General features: G+C 35.9%; 1 protein-coding gene across 1 annotated transcript; it reads right to left on the bottom strand.

The window, feature by feature from the left end:
* Window positions 1-1472: 1472 nt before the first annotated feature.
* On the bottom strand, window positions 1473-15134 carry LOC141288410 (homer protein homolog 1-like). The gene is made up of 6 exons (XM_073820549.1): window positions 15046-15134; window positions 14553-14710; window positions 4884-5040; window positions 4427-4537; window positions 4260-4340; window positions 1473-2707 (listed from the first exon to the last, which is right to left on the bottom strand). The coding sequence occupies exons 1-6, from the start codon at window positions 15097-15099 to the stop codon at window positions 2519-2521; spliced, it is 750 nt and encodes a 249-aa protein (XP_073676650.1). The 5' UTR covers window positions 15100-15134; the 3' UTR covers window positions 1473-2518.
* Between the last annotated feature and the right edge of the window lie 1649 nt (window positions 15135-16783).

The following is a 16783-nucleotide window of genomic DNA, read 5'->3' as shown; positions in this document are numbered from 1 at the left end:
CTATTGCCATAATCTTAAAAAACCTTGATAGCCTATATCATGCTCACCAAGGCAGCATTCATTTAGTGAAATATAATTAAAATTTAAAATAACTGATTTCTATTGTTATATACAGTCGAGGTCAAAAGTTTACATACACCTTGCAGAATCTGCAAAACGATATTTATTTTACCAAAATAGGACGGACTTACATGCAACTATTACAGAAGGTTCAAACACTCACTGATGATTCCGAAGGAAATACGATACATTAAGAGCCAGGGCTGAAAACTCAGGGTAATTTTAACTTATTTAGTCTTCTGGGAAACATATAAGTATCTTCTATAGCATCTGAAAGGCAGTACTAAATAAAAAAAAAAAAAAAAATGATATTTAAGCAAAATAAGACAAATGTATGCATCTTCATTCTGTTCAAAAGTTTACACCCCTGCCTCTTAATGGATGATTTTTACTTCTAGGGCATCAGTGAGCATTTGAACCTTCTGTGAAACCTGTATACGAGTCCCTCAGTTGTCCTCAGTGTGAAAAGATCAGTGTTGGGAAAAGTTACTTATAAAAGTAACGCATTACAATATTGCATTACTCCCTAAAAAGGTAACTTATTACGTGTTACTTTTTAAATTTGGGCAGGGCTTGCTTGTTTGTTTTTAATATAAAAAGTTCTATTTTTATCAAATGTAAAACCCCTTTCACACCAAAAGCCTCAGGCTTAAGGAAAAGTAAATTCACGTCTGTACTGTGCGTTTCACTGTTTTTATTCATATTCAATCAATAAATGGGAAAAAGTAACTGACGTTACTTAGTTGAAATGAAACAAAACAAGCATTAAAATAAGCTAAAACAACATAACTATTTTATTTTATTTTAACTCATCCCCTTTTTTTAAATATTTAATCTTTGAAGGACTAATGCCATTGTCTTGAAAAACCTTGATATATCACAGAAGCCTAATTAAAAAAAAATTCTTGACCTGTAAAATTTTTATGATGAATTTACATTTATGTAAGGTTCTTAAATATTTATTTGGGTAGAAATGTGTGTATATATATATATATATATATATATATATATATATATATATATATATATATATATAACTTAATTTTTATCCAATAAACCATGAACCAAAAAAAAATCATATTATTGTGGACAGTGGGTCTCAAAGTCAAAAACGTTGAGAGCCACTGGATTAAGGTTTTTATCGTTCTCTTCTTATTTTCTGTTCCCCTGATGTTGCTGTTCCTGTGACAAAGGAAGACCCACTGTGGATCCATTATTGTATAGCTTACTCTTTGAGCCCAAATTTTATTCTGGTTTCTGTGAATTTAAATAACAGCCCTGTCTTAATGCAAATGGCTCTGTGAGGAGAAAATAGATTTTTCTCTCACAGATTGCGGGTCTTAATGTTATAAAACCTCGATGAGTCACGCTGTCATTCTCTCTCTTCATTTCTAAAGAACAATGTGGCCAGATATCTTTAAATAGTCTTTATTAACATTGGGAAATTTAAAACAGAATTTTCCCACATATAAATACAATCATACTGACAGTGATCTATGTATCGTAATACCCATCAGCAGGATGGACTTTTTAAATATTACAATAATATTGTTATTGAAAATCGTAAGGAATCGAGTACATAATTGCATTTGGTAAGTCAACAAACAAAGGAAGATCCTCGTCTTCAAGAAAATCCTGAAAAATGTATAGATACGGGTTATTATAAGGCCAATACGATCCAAAAGCATTACACTGGTCATCGGAGAACTCCAGAGTTTACCTACAACAGGCCACAAATTCATCCTGTCCATCGACTGTTTGAGTACCTGACGGATGCATTGAGGTGGCTCGCACTATAATCTGGCATACAGACGCTCACACTAATATTGCTCGGTGTATATTACAGGCCTAAAGCATACGCCACATTTACGTCTCTAAATGTCTAGAGCTTTTTAGGTCAGCGGTTGAGTATCCTGAAACTTTGACTGATTGAACATTGAGGCAGTTTCCATGAAGGGGAAGAGGCAAGCCAATAACATTTGGCTACGACATATGGCTCTGAATATCCAGTCTTAAAATACGACTGAAGATCCAGTCAGTGTAATTCACGTAGTGTCCTCAGCAGCATAAGAAACGTCCATGAACGCCAACAGCCAGGCACACGAAACCAGCACCTTTAAAAAGTAGGAGCCTACATGCAGCCATGTTCTTTGCAGGCTGCCTATTTCAGGGGAAAATTCAAGGAAACATCGATAAAAGTACAGGTGTATTGTCGACAATAAAATTCAGTAGGTAGCAGTGGCACTGAAAAGAATAAACCCACCTCAAAAATACAAAATCAAGTGCAACCAAAGGTTAATCATTCCGTGTAAGTGAGTGAAAGAGAGACCGACAGTCGAGGCGGCGCTCGGAAGTACACCAGACTCTCTCGGCCTGAATCGGACGCTGTGTATTTTTCGTAAAGGAAAGGAAAGTGGCATCAAAATCAGTCAAGTTTTGAGGCGAGAGGTGGAGGAGTCTAGCTGTCCTCTATGAGCTTCGCTAGGTTGTCTCTCAGCTCTGTCAGCTCGAAGATCTTTCCATCCAGAATCTCCAGCAGGGTTTTGAGGTTCTTGCGGAGGTTCTCCTGATCCACTTGACTTGACTCCAGACGTTGCTCCAGATCAGCCAACTGCTCCTCAAGCTCTTTATTCCGCACGTCTGTGTCCTGTAACACACACACACCATCCATTTAATTATATATTAAAAAATATATAAAATAAGTGATTTATTCCTGTGATAGTGAAGCTGAATTTTCAGCATCATTACTCCAGTCTTCAGTGTCACATGATCCTTCAGAAATCATTCTAATATGCTAATTTTTTATTATTATCAATGTTGAAAACAGTTGTGCTGCCTAATATCTTTGTGGAAAGCATGGTTAATTTTTTCATATTTATATTTTATATTTTTTTCATTTATATTTTATATTTATTTCATATTTTTCATATATATATATATATATATATATATATATATATATATATACTACCAGTCTACATACCAGTCAAGATTTTTAATTTTCAAATGTCTCTTCTGCTCACCAAGCCTGCATTTATTTGATCCAAAGTACAGCAAAAACAGTAACATTTTGAAATATTTTTACTATTTAAAATAACTGTTTTCTATTTGAATATATTTTAAAATGTAATTTATTCCTGTGGTTTCAAAGCTTAATTTTTTTAGTATCATTACTCCAGTGACATGATCCTTCAGAAATCTGATAATATTCTGATTTGCTGCAAAAAATATATTATTATTATGTTGAAAACAGCTAAGTAGAATTTTTTCAGGATTTTTTGATTAATAGAAAGTTTAGAAGAACAGCTAAATAAAAGATAAATGCTGATCTTTGGATCTTTCTATTCATCAAAGAATCCTGAACAAAAATGTACTCAACTGTTTTAAATATTGATAATGATAATAAAAAATGTTTCTTGAACAGCAAATCAGTATATTAGAATAATTTCTGAAGGATCATGTGACACTGAAGACTGGAGTAATGATGCTGAAAATTGAGCTTTGATCACAGGAATAAATTACATTTTAAAATATTTAAATACAAAACAGTTATTTTTAATAGAAAATTGTACTGTTTTTGCTGTACTTTGGATCAAAAAATGCAGGCTTGGTGAGAAGAGACTTCTTTAAAAAAAGTCTTTGTTAAAATTATAAGGATTTTTAATTACTTTATAAAATGAATGAAAATAACAATTTCATTCAAAAATCCTACTGATTTATATATGTACATTTTTAATATATGTGACCCTGGACCACAAAACCAGTCATAAGGTTAAATTTTACAAAACTGAGATGTATACATCATATGAAAGCTCATGTTGTATGGTTTGTTAGTATAGGACAATATTTGACTGAGATACATCTATTTGAAAATCTGGAATATAAGGGTGCAAAAAAATCTAAATACTGAGAAAATCACCTTTAAAGTTCTCCAAATTAAGTTCTTAACAATGCATATTACTAATCAAAATTTACATTTTGATAGGTTTACAGTAGGAATTTTACAAAAAATCTTCATGGAACATGATCTTTACTTAATTTCCTAATGATTTTTGGCATAAAAGAAAAATCAATAATTTTGACCCATACTATGTATTTTTGGCTATTGCTACAAATATACCCCAGCGACTTAAGACTGGTTTTGTGGTCCAGGGTCACATATATGTAATATATATGTACATTTTTAGGACAGTCCTTACCTCTAACTTTTTGGTGAGTTCATCTTTCTGAGTTTGAAGCTGCTTTGCATTTTCTACTTCTTCTTTCAATCGCACCATTTCCTATGAAGAACACACAGGAAAGATGTTTTAAATAGCAGAGAGCAATCTTGCAAAGCTAATAAAACATACATAATAACAACCAGTACCTCTTCTTTTGCCTTTAATGTGCACTCCAGCTCCTCTATTGTTTGGTTCAGCTCCGTTTTCTGGGATTTAATCACATTGGTTTGACTACTCTGGCTTTCCAGTTCCGAAACCTGCAGACAAAAATAAAAACAGCAACTGCTTTTTACAAATGTAGTTACAAAGATCTAAACATAAGGGGCATTAACATTGAGAGTGATTTGGTAAAGTCTTTTTTCGAGTGTGAGGCCATGTAAAAAAGAAAAAAGTTAAGCAGAGTTGAACTTTATGTGAATTAGCAGCACCAGTGACAACCAATGAAGAAGCAGACACTAAATGAATTCACTGTCAGTGTGAACACTCGATCAACCCTGTCATAGACAGTTTTAGTTCAAGACAGGACTAGATCTATTGAACCACAGGATGGTATGTTCTTGATATGGAGTTGCAAATGGTAAAGGTCAACCCTCCCCTCCTCACCCGCTTGTGTAGCCTTTCAGCCTCCTCCTGATAAACTGCTAGCTGCTGTTTCCATTGTTTGACGTTGGCCGTGGACTCCAGCAGAGCAGCTGTGAGCTTGGCATTGTTGCTCTTTAGTGCCGCGAGCTCTGCTTCCCAGTGTTTGTTGGTAGTCGGGCTGTAGAACAAAAATGGCATTAAAAACAAATTTGAATGATTTATATCCTTGATTGTTAATGTCCATTTTAGACTGGGGATTCAGGAAAACATTCCAGGATTTTTCTCCATATGGTGGACTTCAATGGTGGCCAATGGTTTGAAGGTCCAAATTACAGTTTCATTGCAGCTTCAAAGAACTCTACACGATCCCAGCCAAGGAATAAGGGTCTTGTCTAACAAAACGATCATCGATTTTCTAAAAAAAATAAAAAATAAAAAAAAGTATATACTTTTTAACCACAAATGCTTATTTTGCACTATGCATTATGTAGGCATAGTCATGTTTGAAAGGTCACGCACGACGTAGGTGGAAGTACAGACTCCAACAAAAAAGCTAAAACAAAGATGTTGGATGATTTTGAAGTTGGTGGAAAATATTTGATGTTTTGCCCTACCTATAGTGCTGTGAACGAGGCTGTTGACTGAGCAAACATATATTCATTGGTAGAACAAGCAATTTAAAGTGCTGTTCATCAACAGAACTAAATAATATTAGTAAGGACAACAACATTATTGTAGTTGGGGTAATCACATGCGCACTGTCCCTTATCAGAACTAAATAATATTAGAAAAGACAACAACGTTATTGTAATTGGGATAATTACATTGCTAATCGTTGGGAAAACATAAAAATCTGAATGCAATGTGTTGCCTTGAATTTTTCAATATTAGCAATGATTTTTTTTTACAGTGTACCTTTTTAAACCAAAGTACACAGATGAAGAACTAACTAGCATTTGTGGTTTAAAAGTCTATAAATTTGTATATTTTTTTAAAGAAAATTACTAATCGTTTAGCTAGATAAGACCCTTATACCTCGGCTGGAATTGCGTAAAGCCCTTTGAAGCTGCATTGAAACTGCAATTTGGACCTTCAACCCAATAATCTCCATTAAAGCCCACCATATGGAGAAAAATTCTTTTCAACTGAAGAAAGAAAGACGTGTGACACTGAAGACAGGAATAATGACTGCTGAAAGTTCTTCTTTGCCATAATTTTTGATCACATAAATGCCTTGGTGAGCATTAGTGACTTATTTCATAAACATTTAAAAATCTATTAAAGGAATAGTTCAGTTTCAGAACAAAAATTTACAGATAATGTACTCACCCCCTTGTCATCCAAGATGTTCATGTCTTTCTTTCTTCAGTCGTAAAGAAATTATGTTTTTTGAGGAAAACATTTCAGGATTTTTCTCCTTATAATGGACTTCTATGGTGCCCCCGAGTTTGAGCTTCCAAAATGCAGCTTCAAAGGGCTCTAAATGATCACAGCAGTGAAAAGGAGGGTCTTACCTCGGTTATTTTCTAAAAAAAAAAAATAAAAAAAAAAATATATATATATATATATATATATATACTTTTTAAAGGAACACTCCACTTTTTTGGGAAATAGGCTCATTCTCCAACTCCTATTACGGCAGCAAACTTCCTTGACTATTACGCCGGAATGGAAGTGTAGTTCCTAATTTTATCAGCCTAGAAACTCACAGCTTTGCATTTCCACCGGTCTTAGTACACGATATAACTACAGAAGAGTCAAGTTTTAAATACAACAAATATGGAAACTCGTTGGTCATTTTTGAATGCGATGCTATTGGTCTAATAGGATTCAATGATCTATGCAAAGCTATGCTAAAAGTGATATCGCCAGAACAGGAGAACGGCTGAATGGATTTCAAAACGGTAAAAATCAATTTATTAACTCGGGGGGGAGTTGGAGAATGAGCCTATTTCCAAAAAAAGTGGAGTGTTCCTTTAATGTCAAATGCTCGTCTTGTCTAGCTCATAAACTGGAATACACAGAGTTCACGCAGAGCTAGGCAAGACGAGCGTTTGAAATTAAAAAGTATATAAGTTGTAACTGTTTTTAGAAAATAACCAATCGTTTAGCTAGATAAGACCCTTTTTCCTCGGGTGGGATCCCTTCGAAGCTGCATTTAAGATGCATTTTGGAAGTTCAAACTCAGGGGCACCATAGAAGTCCATTATATGGAGAGAAATTCGGAAATGTTTTCCTCAAAAAACATAATTTCATTATGACTGAAGAAAGAAAGACATGAACATCTTGGATGAAAAGGGGGTGAGTACATTATTTGTAAATTTTTGTTCTGAAAGTGAACTACTCCTTTAACCCCAAATGTTTGAACGGTAGCGTATATTAAAACACTAACCTAAAAAACAGCCTAAAATACATTTTGGAAAATCTTTTTTCTTTTAAATTATTCACAAGCACCAATTTGCTGCTTCCTGCACTCTTAAAAATAAAGGTTCTTTATTGGCATTGATGGTTCTACGAAGAACCTTGAACATCAATGGAACCTTTTAAATGCAGAAAAGGTTTTTGATAGTGACAAAAGGTTCTTTAGATTTTTTAAAGGTAAGGTTCTTTGGGGATCCAAAACTGGTTCTTCTATGGCATAACCACAAAAACACCCCTTTGGAGCCTTTATTTTTAAGAGTGTGGTGGTCCTCGGACCCCAGTTGAATGAGGACTGTGTTAAAGTGGACGTAGAAAGAACAGCAGTTCTGTAATTAAAGTTGGATTTGGGTACAAGAGTTTTTTTATTGGACCTTTCTGTGTTTAACCAAGACTTGGACGCAGTTCAAGAGCAATTAACAATTGTTATTACAAACTCTATGATCCAAGTTCTTTATCATTTGCATAACTATTACACTAAAAAGACTGATGGAACGTGACAAGCTGAAATAGATCAAAGCAGAAAGTCACCTAATGATTATAAAGAGACTCAACTCTCAAAGACAAGAGCAAGAAGCGAATTATTTGGTTATGCAATGACCCTCTCTCATCAGTCCATCTGTGTTCTTCAAGCGGTGACAAACAAAATCAAGCATAAATTAACAATGTGTTCTGATCCTTGTGTACTGACAAAAAATCAACGCTGATGCTGTCACAGGGCCAACAAACACATAACCAACCAACACATAATGAGGAATCCCATCCGCTGTCATCCTGCTGAACATCTCCTCACACATCCCACTCATCTGCCTCCCGCCACGCACTCCACCACAGCTTAAACCACGCAACCAGCACTCAAGACACGTGTAGAGAACCAACAAGAGTCCACAGCTTTGTCGCCTACGCTACGGAGCGACGCCAATTCCCTTTCATCTCCCCCAGTGCCACCACCTCTGCTGCGGCTGACGTGATCGCCGCCTCCCCCGACCCCCGCTCTGACAGACAACACCTCAACCCACACGCTCCAACTCCTACTGAAGCTGTGACACAACGGGGCTGGAGACACACATGGCTATAAAGCACAGCACACAAGGAGAAGAAATGCTCATCTGCGGGAGAAAGAGAGGAGAGAAGATGAGAGTGAAGTCTTGCAGCTTCAAGCTAAGAGAAACAGGGACTTCAGTCTGGTAAGTCAATATATGTTGTATATTATAGGCTGTTTAAATGTTTGTTCAGTCAGTTTAATTAAATATAGACTCCTGGATTTAACAATTTTCACTTTGTTATTGGGGGGAACTTGCTGAGTGTGACTTATCTTCACTATATAATTAATAACTTAGTCTAAAATTATTGTAGATTTAATTAAAAACTGGTTTAATTTTATCCTTCCTTGTTGATTCTCAATCTTTAAATTGTATTAAGATGTATTTTTGTGATGTATACATGTAATAAATTTTTTATTAAAATTCAAGTCTTTCAAGCCTCTCATTTCATATATAAAAGTATTTTATGCTTTTAAAGACTTTTATGCTCTACTTTAAAACATATCATGTCATTGCATTAGATATGAAATATCAATCCTAGTGGCTTATTTTAAAGAGCCATTGTGTTTCGGCAGGTGCACAGAAGCATGGCTGTCCACATTATATAACTACAAAGAACAGCATAATGTCAGTGTGACTGTCCTTCAGGCCTGCTGAATGTGAATCAATAAACAATCTCCATCTGATCGTTCTTCTATTCAGAGCTCCAGCAGCCCAGTCATCAACATGCATATCATTTCAACGGACTCACAGTGCTTACACTGTATACATTTTAGTTCACCAGTGAAATGGATTGTTTTCTACATACGCCACATAAAGAGCAGTCCTAACAAAGTTTTAAGACTATCGATTGCCGTACCACACGTTTTGGTGTACGTCTCATATTAAGCCCCACTGTAAATGTGATTCACTATACTGTGGCAACTGCCCAAGCAGCCCCTCAACACTCACTTTAATGTACTGCACAAAACTGTGGGTGAGAGAATTACTGTTTGAAGAAATGCCTTCAAATCACTCACCGCGTAATAAAAGCCAAAGCAGAACAAATACACTCTAATCTATCACAGGCTAATCTATGACCCATAAACACATTTACACATTCATCAAGTGACAGGGACAGGATTTTTTAAGGGGAATTTTGAAGTCAGGTCATCTTTGAGGGAACAAGTAGCATTATTCACTTCAAAATCAGCCTCACTGATGAAGCAATCGCTTATTTTATATAATATCACATTAGTAAGAATCAGTCTTACCAAATCTGAAAGGACAATTTACTTCACTAAGGCTATGTTCACACTGCTCTAATTTTTTGTGTAGCTGTTCACATTGTTGTTTTAAATGTGGCCAATATCAGATTTCTAGTGTGAACAGATTATGGTTCTGAACTGACGAAATACGAAAACAATATGAACAGGGTTGCCAGGTTTTCACAAGAAAATCTGCAGAATTGCTTTTCAAAACCAATCCAAAACTAGCCTAATCACTTTCCAGGGGTAAATATCGCATTAGTGGGTTGCTTCAACCCACAGAGTTGAAAAACAACCAGTGGCAACCGTGAAAATGTAGCCCAATTCCACAGGAAAATGGCAGATTTGGCAACACTTGCACTCATTTTGCCCTCATTTTGAGTTGTTGCTGCAATACTTGTGAGTTCTGACACATCACTGTATTTCCACTGACTACCTTTCGCAACTGTCTTGATAACTTTGAGTATGTCAAATCTTTGAAGTGACTCCCATGAGCGCAGATTTGTGATGAATGTTGATCTAGAGCAACGTAAACGTCGCATGAATAGAGTTTTTCATGACGCGTCATCAATCGGCCATATTGGCAGCACTGAACAAAAACAATGCCACTGATCTGAATGAAACTTGCATATTTTGCTGATTATTGCTGCTGGAAATGGTCAATTATTGTCATGTTTTGGCCTGTACTAATCCGGAAAAAACATTTGGAGTACTACAGACTGCCAAGTTATAACAAATCAAGAAGAAGAGTGCTAAAAACTGTCTGAGGAACAAAAGACATTTGTGGTTGGCCAAACTGAACCAGGATTTCCAGGGCAAGAATCTTGACAACATTCAGGTTTGTTCTTATCATTTCTGGTTAGGTAGGTGAAATATTAGGCTAATATTTTAATTAAAACTGCTTGTTTGTATTTTTTCCACCTATTTAATTTAGTTTGTCAAAATATTGTGCCCTTTCCTGCTTACTGAGTCCTTCTCTATATGATTTAGGAGCTTTCACACGTTTTTTCCATGGTTTAGTCAGAATAAATTAGTAGAACAACGTATTCAGTAGTACATTAACCGTGTAATCCATCTGAGTATTGCCAATATGAGTATCCCATCTGGGTAACTGACCAAATCGTGACGCTTGCGCAAACCCTATATTCCGATACGACTGTTTACACTGCGGTCGCATTGCAAACCATCTGAACTGCATTGGATTTAGTACCACATATGGAAGTGGCACAAATTGAAATTGAAAAGATCAAATTCCTTGTGGTTTGCGCTGTTCACACTGTCTTGAGAAAAACAGATCTGAGTCACATGTGAGCAAAGAAATTGGATTTGGGCCACATCTGCCTGCAGTGTGAACGCATGAACACACGTTAACCAGTTTTACAGTAAATTCTTTGTTTGGAAATTGGAAAACTTCAGCAAACTGAGAAATTGAAGTGGAATGACATTTAATAAATGTATTAAACGATTTCTCAGATTTACAAATATCAACCTTAGAAACACAACTTGATACAAAAAAGACCATAAAACAGAGTCACAAATGATGCAAAGATTCTCCCAAAAAAGTTGCAAGAAAGATCAGAAAAGTATTTCTCTACAAAGGATTTAAAAGACAGACTAATAAAACACAACATTACGAGAGTTCTGCTGACATAAGTATGCATATCTGTCTAAAAATAATAACAGGTTTCCAGATAGAATCAAGTTGCATCTACAGTCATTGTTGCATAAGAATCATTGTAGTCATGTCAAACAGCTGTGAAATGGTGCTATCAGTAGGAGCAGACTTGGCAAGTTTTTAGCACGTGTCTGAAAAAAAAACACACACACATAAAATAGACCATATGAATTTGTTCACCAAAATATGAATTCACGTGGACAAACACACAGTCCTGTTTAAGGTCACATTGTAATCAAAAAGGTTGTGTTGACTTAACAGTGGGTTTTCTGACTCATTTTGCAAAGGCTCAGAAACAGATGACGACGCCTCCGTCTTCATAAGTCACATTTGCTCTGGGCTGAAAACATGCCACTGGATTATATAATTCTGACTTGTTTGGACATATTATTGCAGTGAAAAAAACCTAGAGTTATTGATGCATGCTTCTAAAATTCTGACAAAACATATAGCTGTCTGAACGAGAGCTGCAGTGTGGGTGTTGAATGCGGTTTGGTCCACTGTGCATTTGCGTCCAATAATCAGTTAGCATTTTTCAAGTGGCAGGTGAGAGTGAAACATTAACCTGAGATTATGTAAGAAATGGTGGGATGCTATTTTTGAACCTGCAGCACAGGATTGCTCAACTAATTAAAATTCAAGCATCTAGAGACTGGGCGAAATGGGCTCTAAATGTTGCTTTTGCAGTCAGGCTAAAAAAGCTGCTGAGTACATACTCATGTGAACAAGTGTCTGAATGCGCATACTGTAAATAATTTAAAAGTGGTCGAGTAAAGCGCAATGGACTTGTGACTGTTAGTGCTAACTTTAACACTACTTTTACTTAAAGGCACAGTATGTAATTTTCACCGCTAGAGGGTGCATATTCAAAACAAACAGCGAAACAAAGGCGTAGTTTGATGACGCCGTGATTGTGAGTGTGGAATCATGGGGCAAAAATCATGTTCATTGATGAGCTAATGTATTAAAGATCTATTAACGTCACTGTAGTATGAAGCAGTGACTTCCACTTTTTCCGGTCATGCATATGTGGGGTAAAGAAGCTTTACCACTTTTTACTTTTTACGGTCATACTATCATACTAGATACATTTAAGTGCGTTGAAAGTTCTGTTATAATGCTACTCTGTGCGTTCGTCTAATAAAATGCATAACATATTAAAGCATCTCAATGTTTTTTACAAAACAAAATGGAAATCAAGGGTGTATAATGTCACTGGCAGGCGACACAATGACAGCTAGTTAAAATTGCTTGCTTTTCTTGATTTGAACCTTCTTGGAAACATTTGGGATAATGTAAGTACACAAGTCAGCAAAATATATAACACTGTTCTAGTGGTTTTTGGATATTTTAATAAAAAAATCTGACATATTGTGCCTTTAAATTTTGAGTAAAACTTTCATTCAACTAGGGATGCAACTGGGAATGGTATTAACAAAAACAGCCTAGAATTTAAATACTTTAATTAAATTAAAACTAATAATAATAAAACACTAAAATTTAAAAACAATCATTTAAAATGCTACAAGCGAATTTAGCCATTACAACATTATAATGCAGTGAATGGGTGCCGTCAGAATAAGATTCCACACAGCTGATAAAAACATTACATCAAATAATGTCTTGTGAAGTGAAAAGTTGCATGTCTTAATAAAAAAATTCAAACAAATCTATCATTAAGACAATTTTAATGTCCCTCTCATAAGTTCTTTCTCCATAATATTGCTTTCTCTAGTGAAAAAGTCATCTTATCTCAATTAGGAGCAAAAACTATGGAAGCCTGTTTCCACCACTGAATAAAAAAAGGTTATTGCGATTTTTTTTTCTCACAATTATAGATATAAACTCACAATTCTGAGAAATAAAGTTGCAATTCTGAATTTTTTCCTCAGAATTTAAGTTTATATCTTGCGATTGAGACTTTTTTTCTCAAATTGCGAGTTTATATCTCACAATTGCGAGTTATTAAGTCAGAAATGTCACTCACAATTCTGAAAACATCTTAGTCTTTTTCCCCCTCAAAATTGGACTTTGACTTGCAATTGCTTACAATTCAGATTTTTTAAATAAAAATATTATTATTATTATTTTTGAATGGTCAGAACATATTCTTAAACAAAAATCTAATTTTGTGCCCTTATTTATTATGACTGAATTAACCTGACTTAATTAAATTAAGAATAATAATTATTATAGTTATTATTGTTAATTTTTAATTATTTTTTTTGTTTTGTTTTTGGTCCTAATGAGAACTCTCAGTGTATTAGCCCTGACCTGGACAGTTGATCTGTCTTTAGATCTTTACAGGTGCGTAACCTTGGTGTCCTCATTGACCAGCATTTAAAATTTGATAAACATATCTCCTCCGTTATCGGATCCAGCTTCTATCAGCTTCGACTACTGTCTAAAATGAAACACTTTCTCACTCCCAAAACTTTAGAAATGGCTCTTCATGCATTCGTTACGTCTTGTCTAGATTACTGCAATTCTTTATATTGCGGTAAGTCTCAAATTGCACGTCTACAGCTTGTCCAAAATGCGGCGGCGAGACTTCTTTGTAAATGCCATAAACATAAACACATCACTCCGATTCTGAAAGCTCTTCACTGGCTGCCGGTCTCTCAGAGAACAGACTTTAAAATTCTCCTCTTTGTTTATAAATCTCTACATAACCTAGCTCCTGTCTACCTTTCTGAACTTCTTCATCCATACTCTCCATCTAGAACCCTAAGATCTTGTGACCAGGCTCTATTGGTAGTCCCACACGCTAGGCTCAAGCGTAGAGGGGTGCGTGCATTTGCGGCAGCAGGGCCTCGACTTTGGAATGCCTTGCCTTTACAGATTAGAGTGGCACCTTCTCTGTCTTGTTTTAAGTCCTTGCTAAAAAACAATCTTTTCTCTTTAGTGTATTGATTACTGTTATACAGTAAGTTTTAAATGGTTTGTTTTTACTTTTGTCTGGGTTTGTTTTCGTGGGCATGTTTTACGATCTTGCTTTCTGTGAAGCACTTTGGTCAGCCTGGTGGCTGAATTTGAATAATAAGTAAGTATAAATAAGTAAGTAATAAGTATTTTTTCTTTTTAACGGCACCCATTCACTGCAAAGGATCCGTTGGTGAGCAAGTGAAGAAACAAACTCATCTACATCTTGGAAGGCCTGAGGGTGAGTAGCACAATTAAATATCAAGCTGACTAATATCAACTCATACCTTGAATCGATATCTCTAATATCAGCTTGAAAACTCAAAAGTTTTAAGCAGAAATTCAAGACGTAATTGTGACAGATTCTACAGTAAGCCCCAGTTACCTGTGTGCAAGAGTGGGTGTGGTCGGGGAAAGGTCTGATTGGAGCATAGAATTCGGTGACACGTCAGACAGAGTGACGTCATCACCCGTGCCGTTGATTCGGCAGAGGTCCGCAGTGACGGGAGGAGTCAGGGGGGAACAAATGTCGGCAGGCGATTCCTATGGAAAACAATAAATCGGTTGGTTATTTGTTGCACCCTCACATACTCAATACATTACCTTCTTTTACATATACAACCGTTAAGCTGCTAATTACAATGGTGGGATTTAGGAAAACTACATTTTTATCAAAGACTAAAGATTTCACTCGGAGACTGAAATGTTGTGAACAGACTTTACAGATGTCATTGTTCTATACTGGTTAGACTATACCGATAAGAATGAATCGTAAATGGAAAATATACTGATTGCAAAGGATTAGGATTACTGTATGTTCTCTTGAATGACTTTACATTCCATGTAAACAAAATACACTAAAGCACACATCCCCACACCTGAGAGGGCGAACTTGCCAGCTCCATCTTTTCTAGAGACTTCTCCTTGGCCATCCTGGCTGCTTCCTTGTACTCTGCAAATTTATCTGCAAACTGAGAAGAGAAACAGGTTTGAATCATCACATTAAGGGGATTTTTCGTGGCTGGTGAGTGTTAGTTTGGTGTCACTGGTTCATCTGATGAAGCACATCAACCAGCAAGTTATTTCTAAGTTATTCCAGATCTTTCTGCTGAGGGTTGATGGTCAAGCTAGCTAAAAAAAGCATGATGCATTAAAAAAAGCAGTTTATGCTGCTGACTATCAATTCTTGTCTTTTTAATTTTGTATATAGCAACAGAAATAAGGATATCATGTTTATGTGTTAAAATGGAAGAACTATTTTTGAGTGGATATGCGGTATCTCTGCTAAAACAGGAGCAATGGTCACCGTTCCCAATATAGACTGCTCCTATTAAAGCTCCCGAGCTCTAGAAGGACTGCAGCATTTCCCTCTGAATATCCAGTGGGGAAACTGCTGTACACTTTTGGGTCAGGGCTACTGGTGTTCCATTAATAATGTTTAAACATCAGATCTTGAGTGAATACTCCTCAGAGAGAGAAGGTTTACAGCAATGCTTTTTTTAGAAAACGAAAAACAGGGGGAAAAAAATAGCCCATAACATGGACTGATTGACATATTGGGTCAAATGCCAGCAAGAAATAGTGTGTGATCCATTACTGTATTTTCATACTCGTACAGATCTGTTATTAGAGACTAGAGTAAGTTAGTTCAGATATGGCCATTGACAGTGTTGGGGAAAGTTACTTTTAAAAGTAATGCATTACAATATTGCTTTACTCCTTATAAAGTAACTATTTATGTTACTTAGTTACAATACTTTTGTGTTACTTTTTAAATCTGGGCAAGGCTTGCTTGTTTGTTTTTAATATTAAAAGTTTGATTTTTAGCAAATGTAAAACTAAATTCACGTCTGTACAGTAGAACTGTAGGAAAAGGAAGTTCAACACTCTTCAGCAATGAAAAAAATTAAGCACAAATGTTAGTTAATCTAAAGTTAGTTTTGCTTATTAGTTCAGCAGCAAAGACATTGGTTAATAAAATGTAGAGATGCTCCGATCAGCATTTGTGGGGCCGATCACCCATTACCGATCACCAAGATCATGATCTGCCGATCTCCAATCACAGAATACATACATATATATACATATATATTGTCACGTATCTGGTCGATCCTGTCATCATGAACTCACCACACATTCTGGACTTCATTCCCCACAAGCCACTGCACCATTCATTGCATCTTAATACTGTATTCTCCCTTTAAAGACCATGGAAGAGTAACACCACCTTCAGTTCTACTCTATTGTCCTCTCCACTTTGTGTTCTGACGGGGGGCGTTTAAGATCTTGCCAGTTTTAGTTTGATATGGAGCTGTTCAGGCCTTCAAAACACCGTGAGACAAGCCACAGTATCTCAAAAACGTTAATTCCTTCGGGTCGAGATCATACAACCAGGCGTTTTCTGTTAGTCCTCCACATAAGATTAACATTAGCTGTTTGTTTTAATGTGATTTGGAGACGATACTGAAAATTTATATACAACATATATATTTTTTTGACTTTGTCCACAGAAGTTGACAAGCTACCTCAGTCTAACAGTCGAACTTGATCAGAGGGTTATTGAAATTTCCAGAATGTGTGGTGCAAGAGTTCATGATGACAGGATCGACCAGATAC

This window comes from Garra rufa, chromosome 16 (assembly GCF_049309525.1).
Source record: "Garra rufa chromosome 16, GarRuf1.0, whole genome shotgun sequence".
NCBI classification, from domain to species: domain Eukaryota; kingdom Metazoa; phylum Chordata; class Actinopteri; order Cypriniformes; family Cyprinidae; genus Garra; species Garra rufa.
This window is presented reverse-complemented; position numbering and strand designations above follow the sequence as displayed.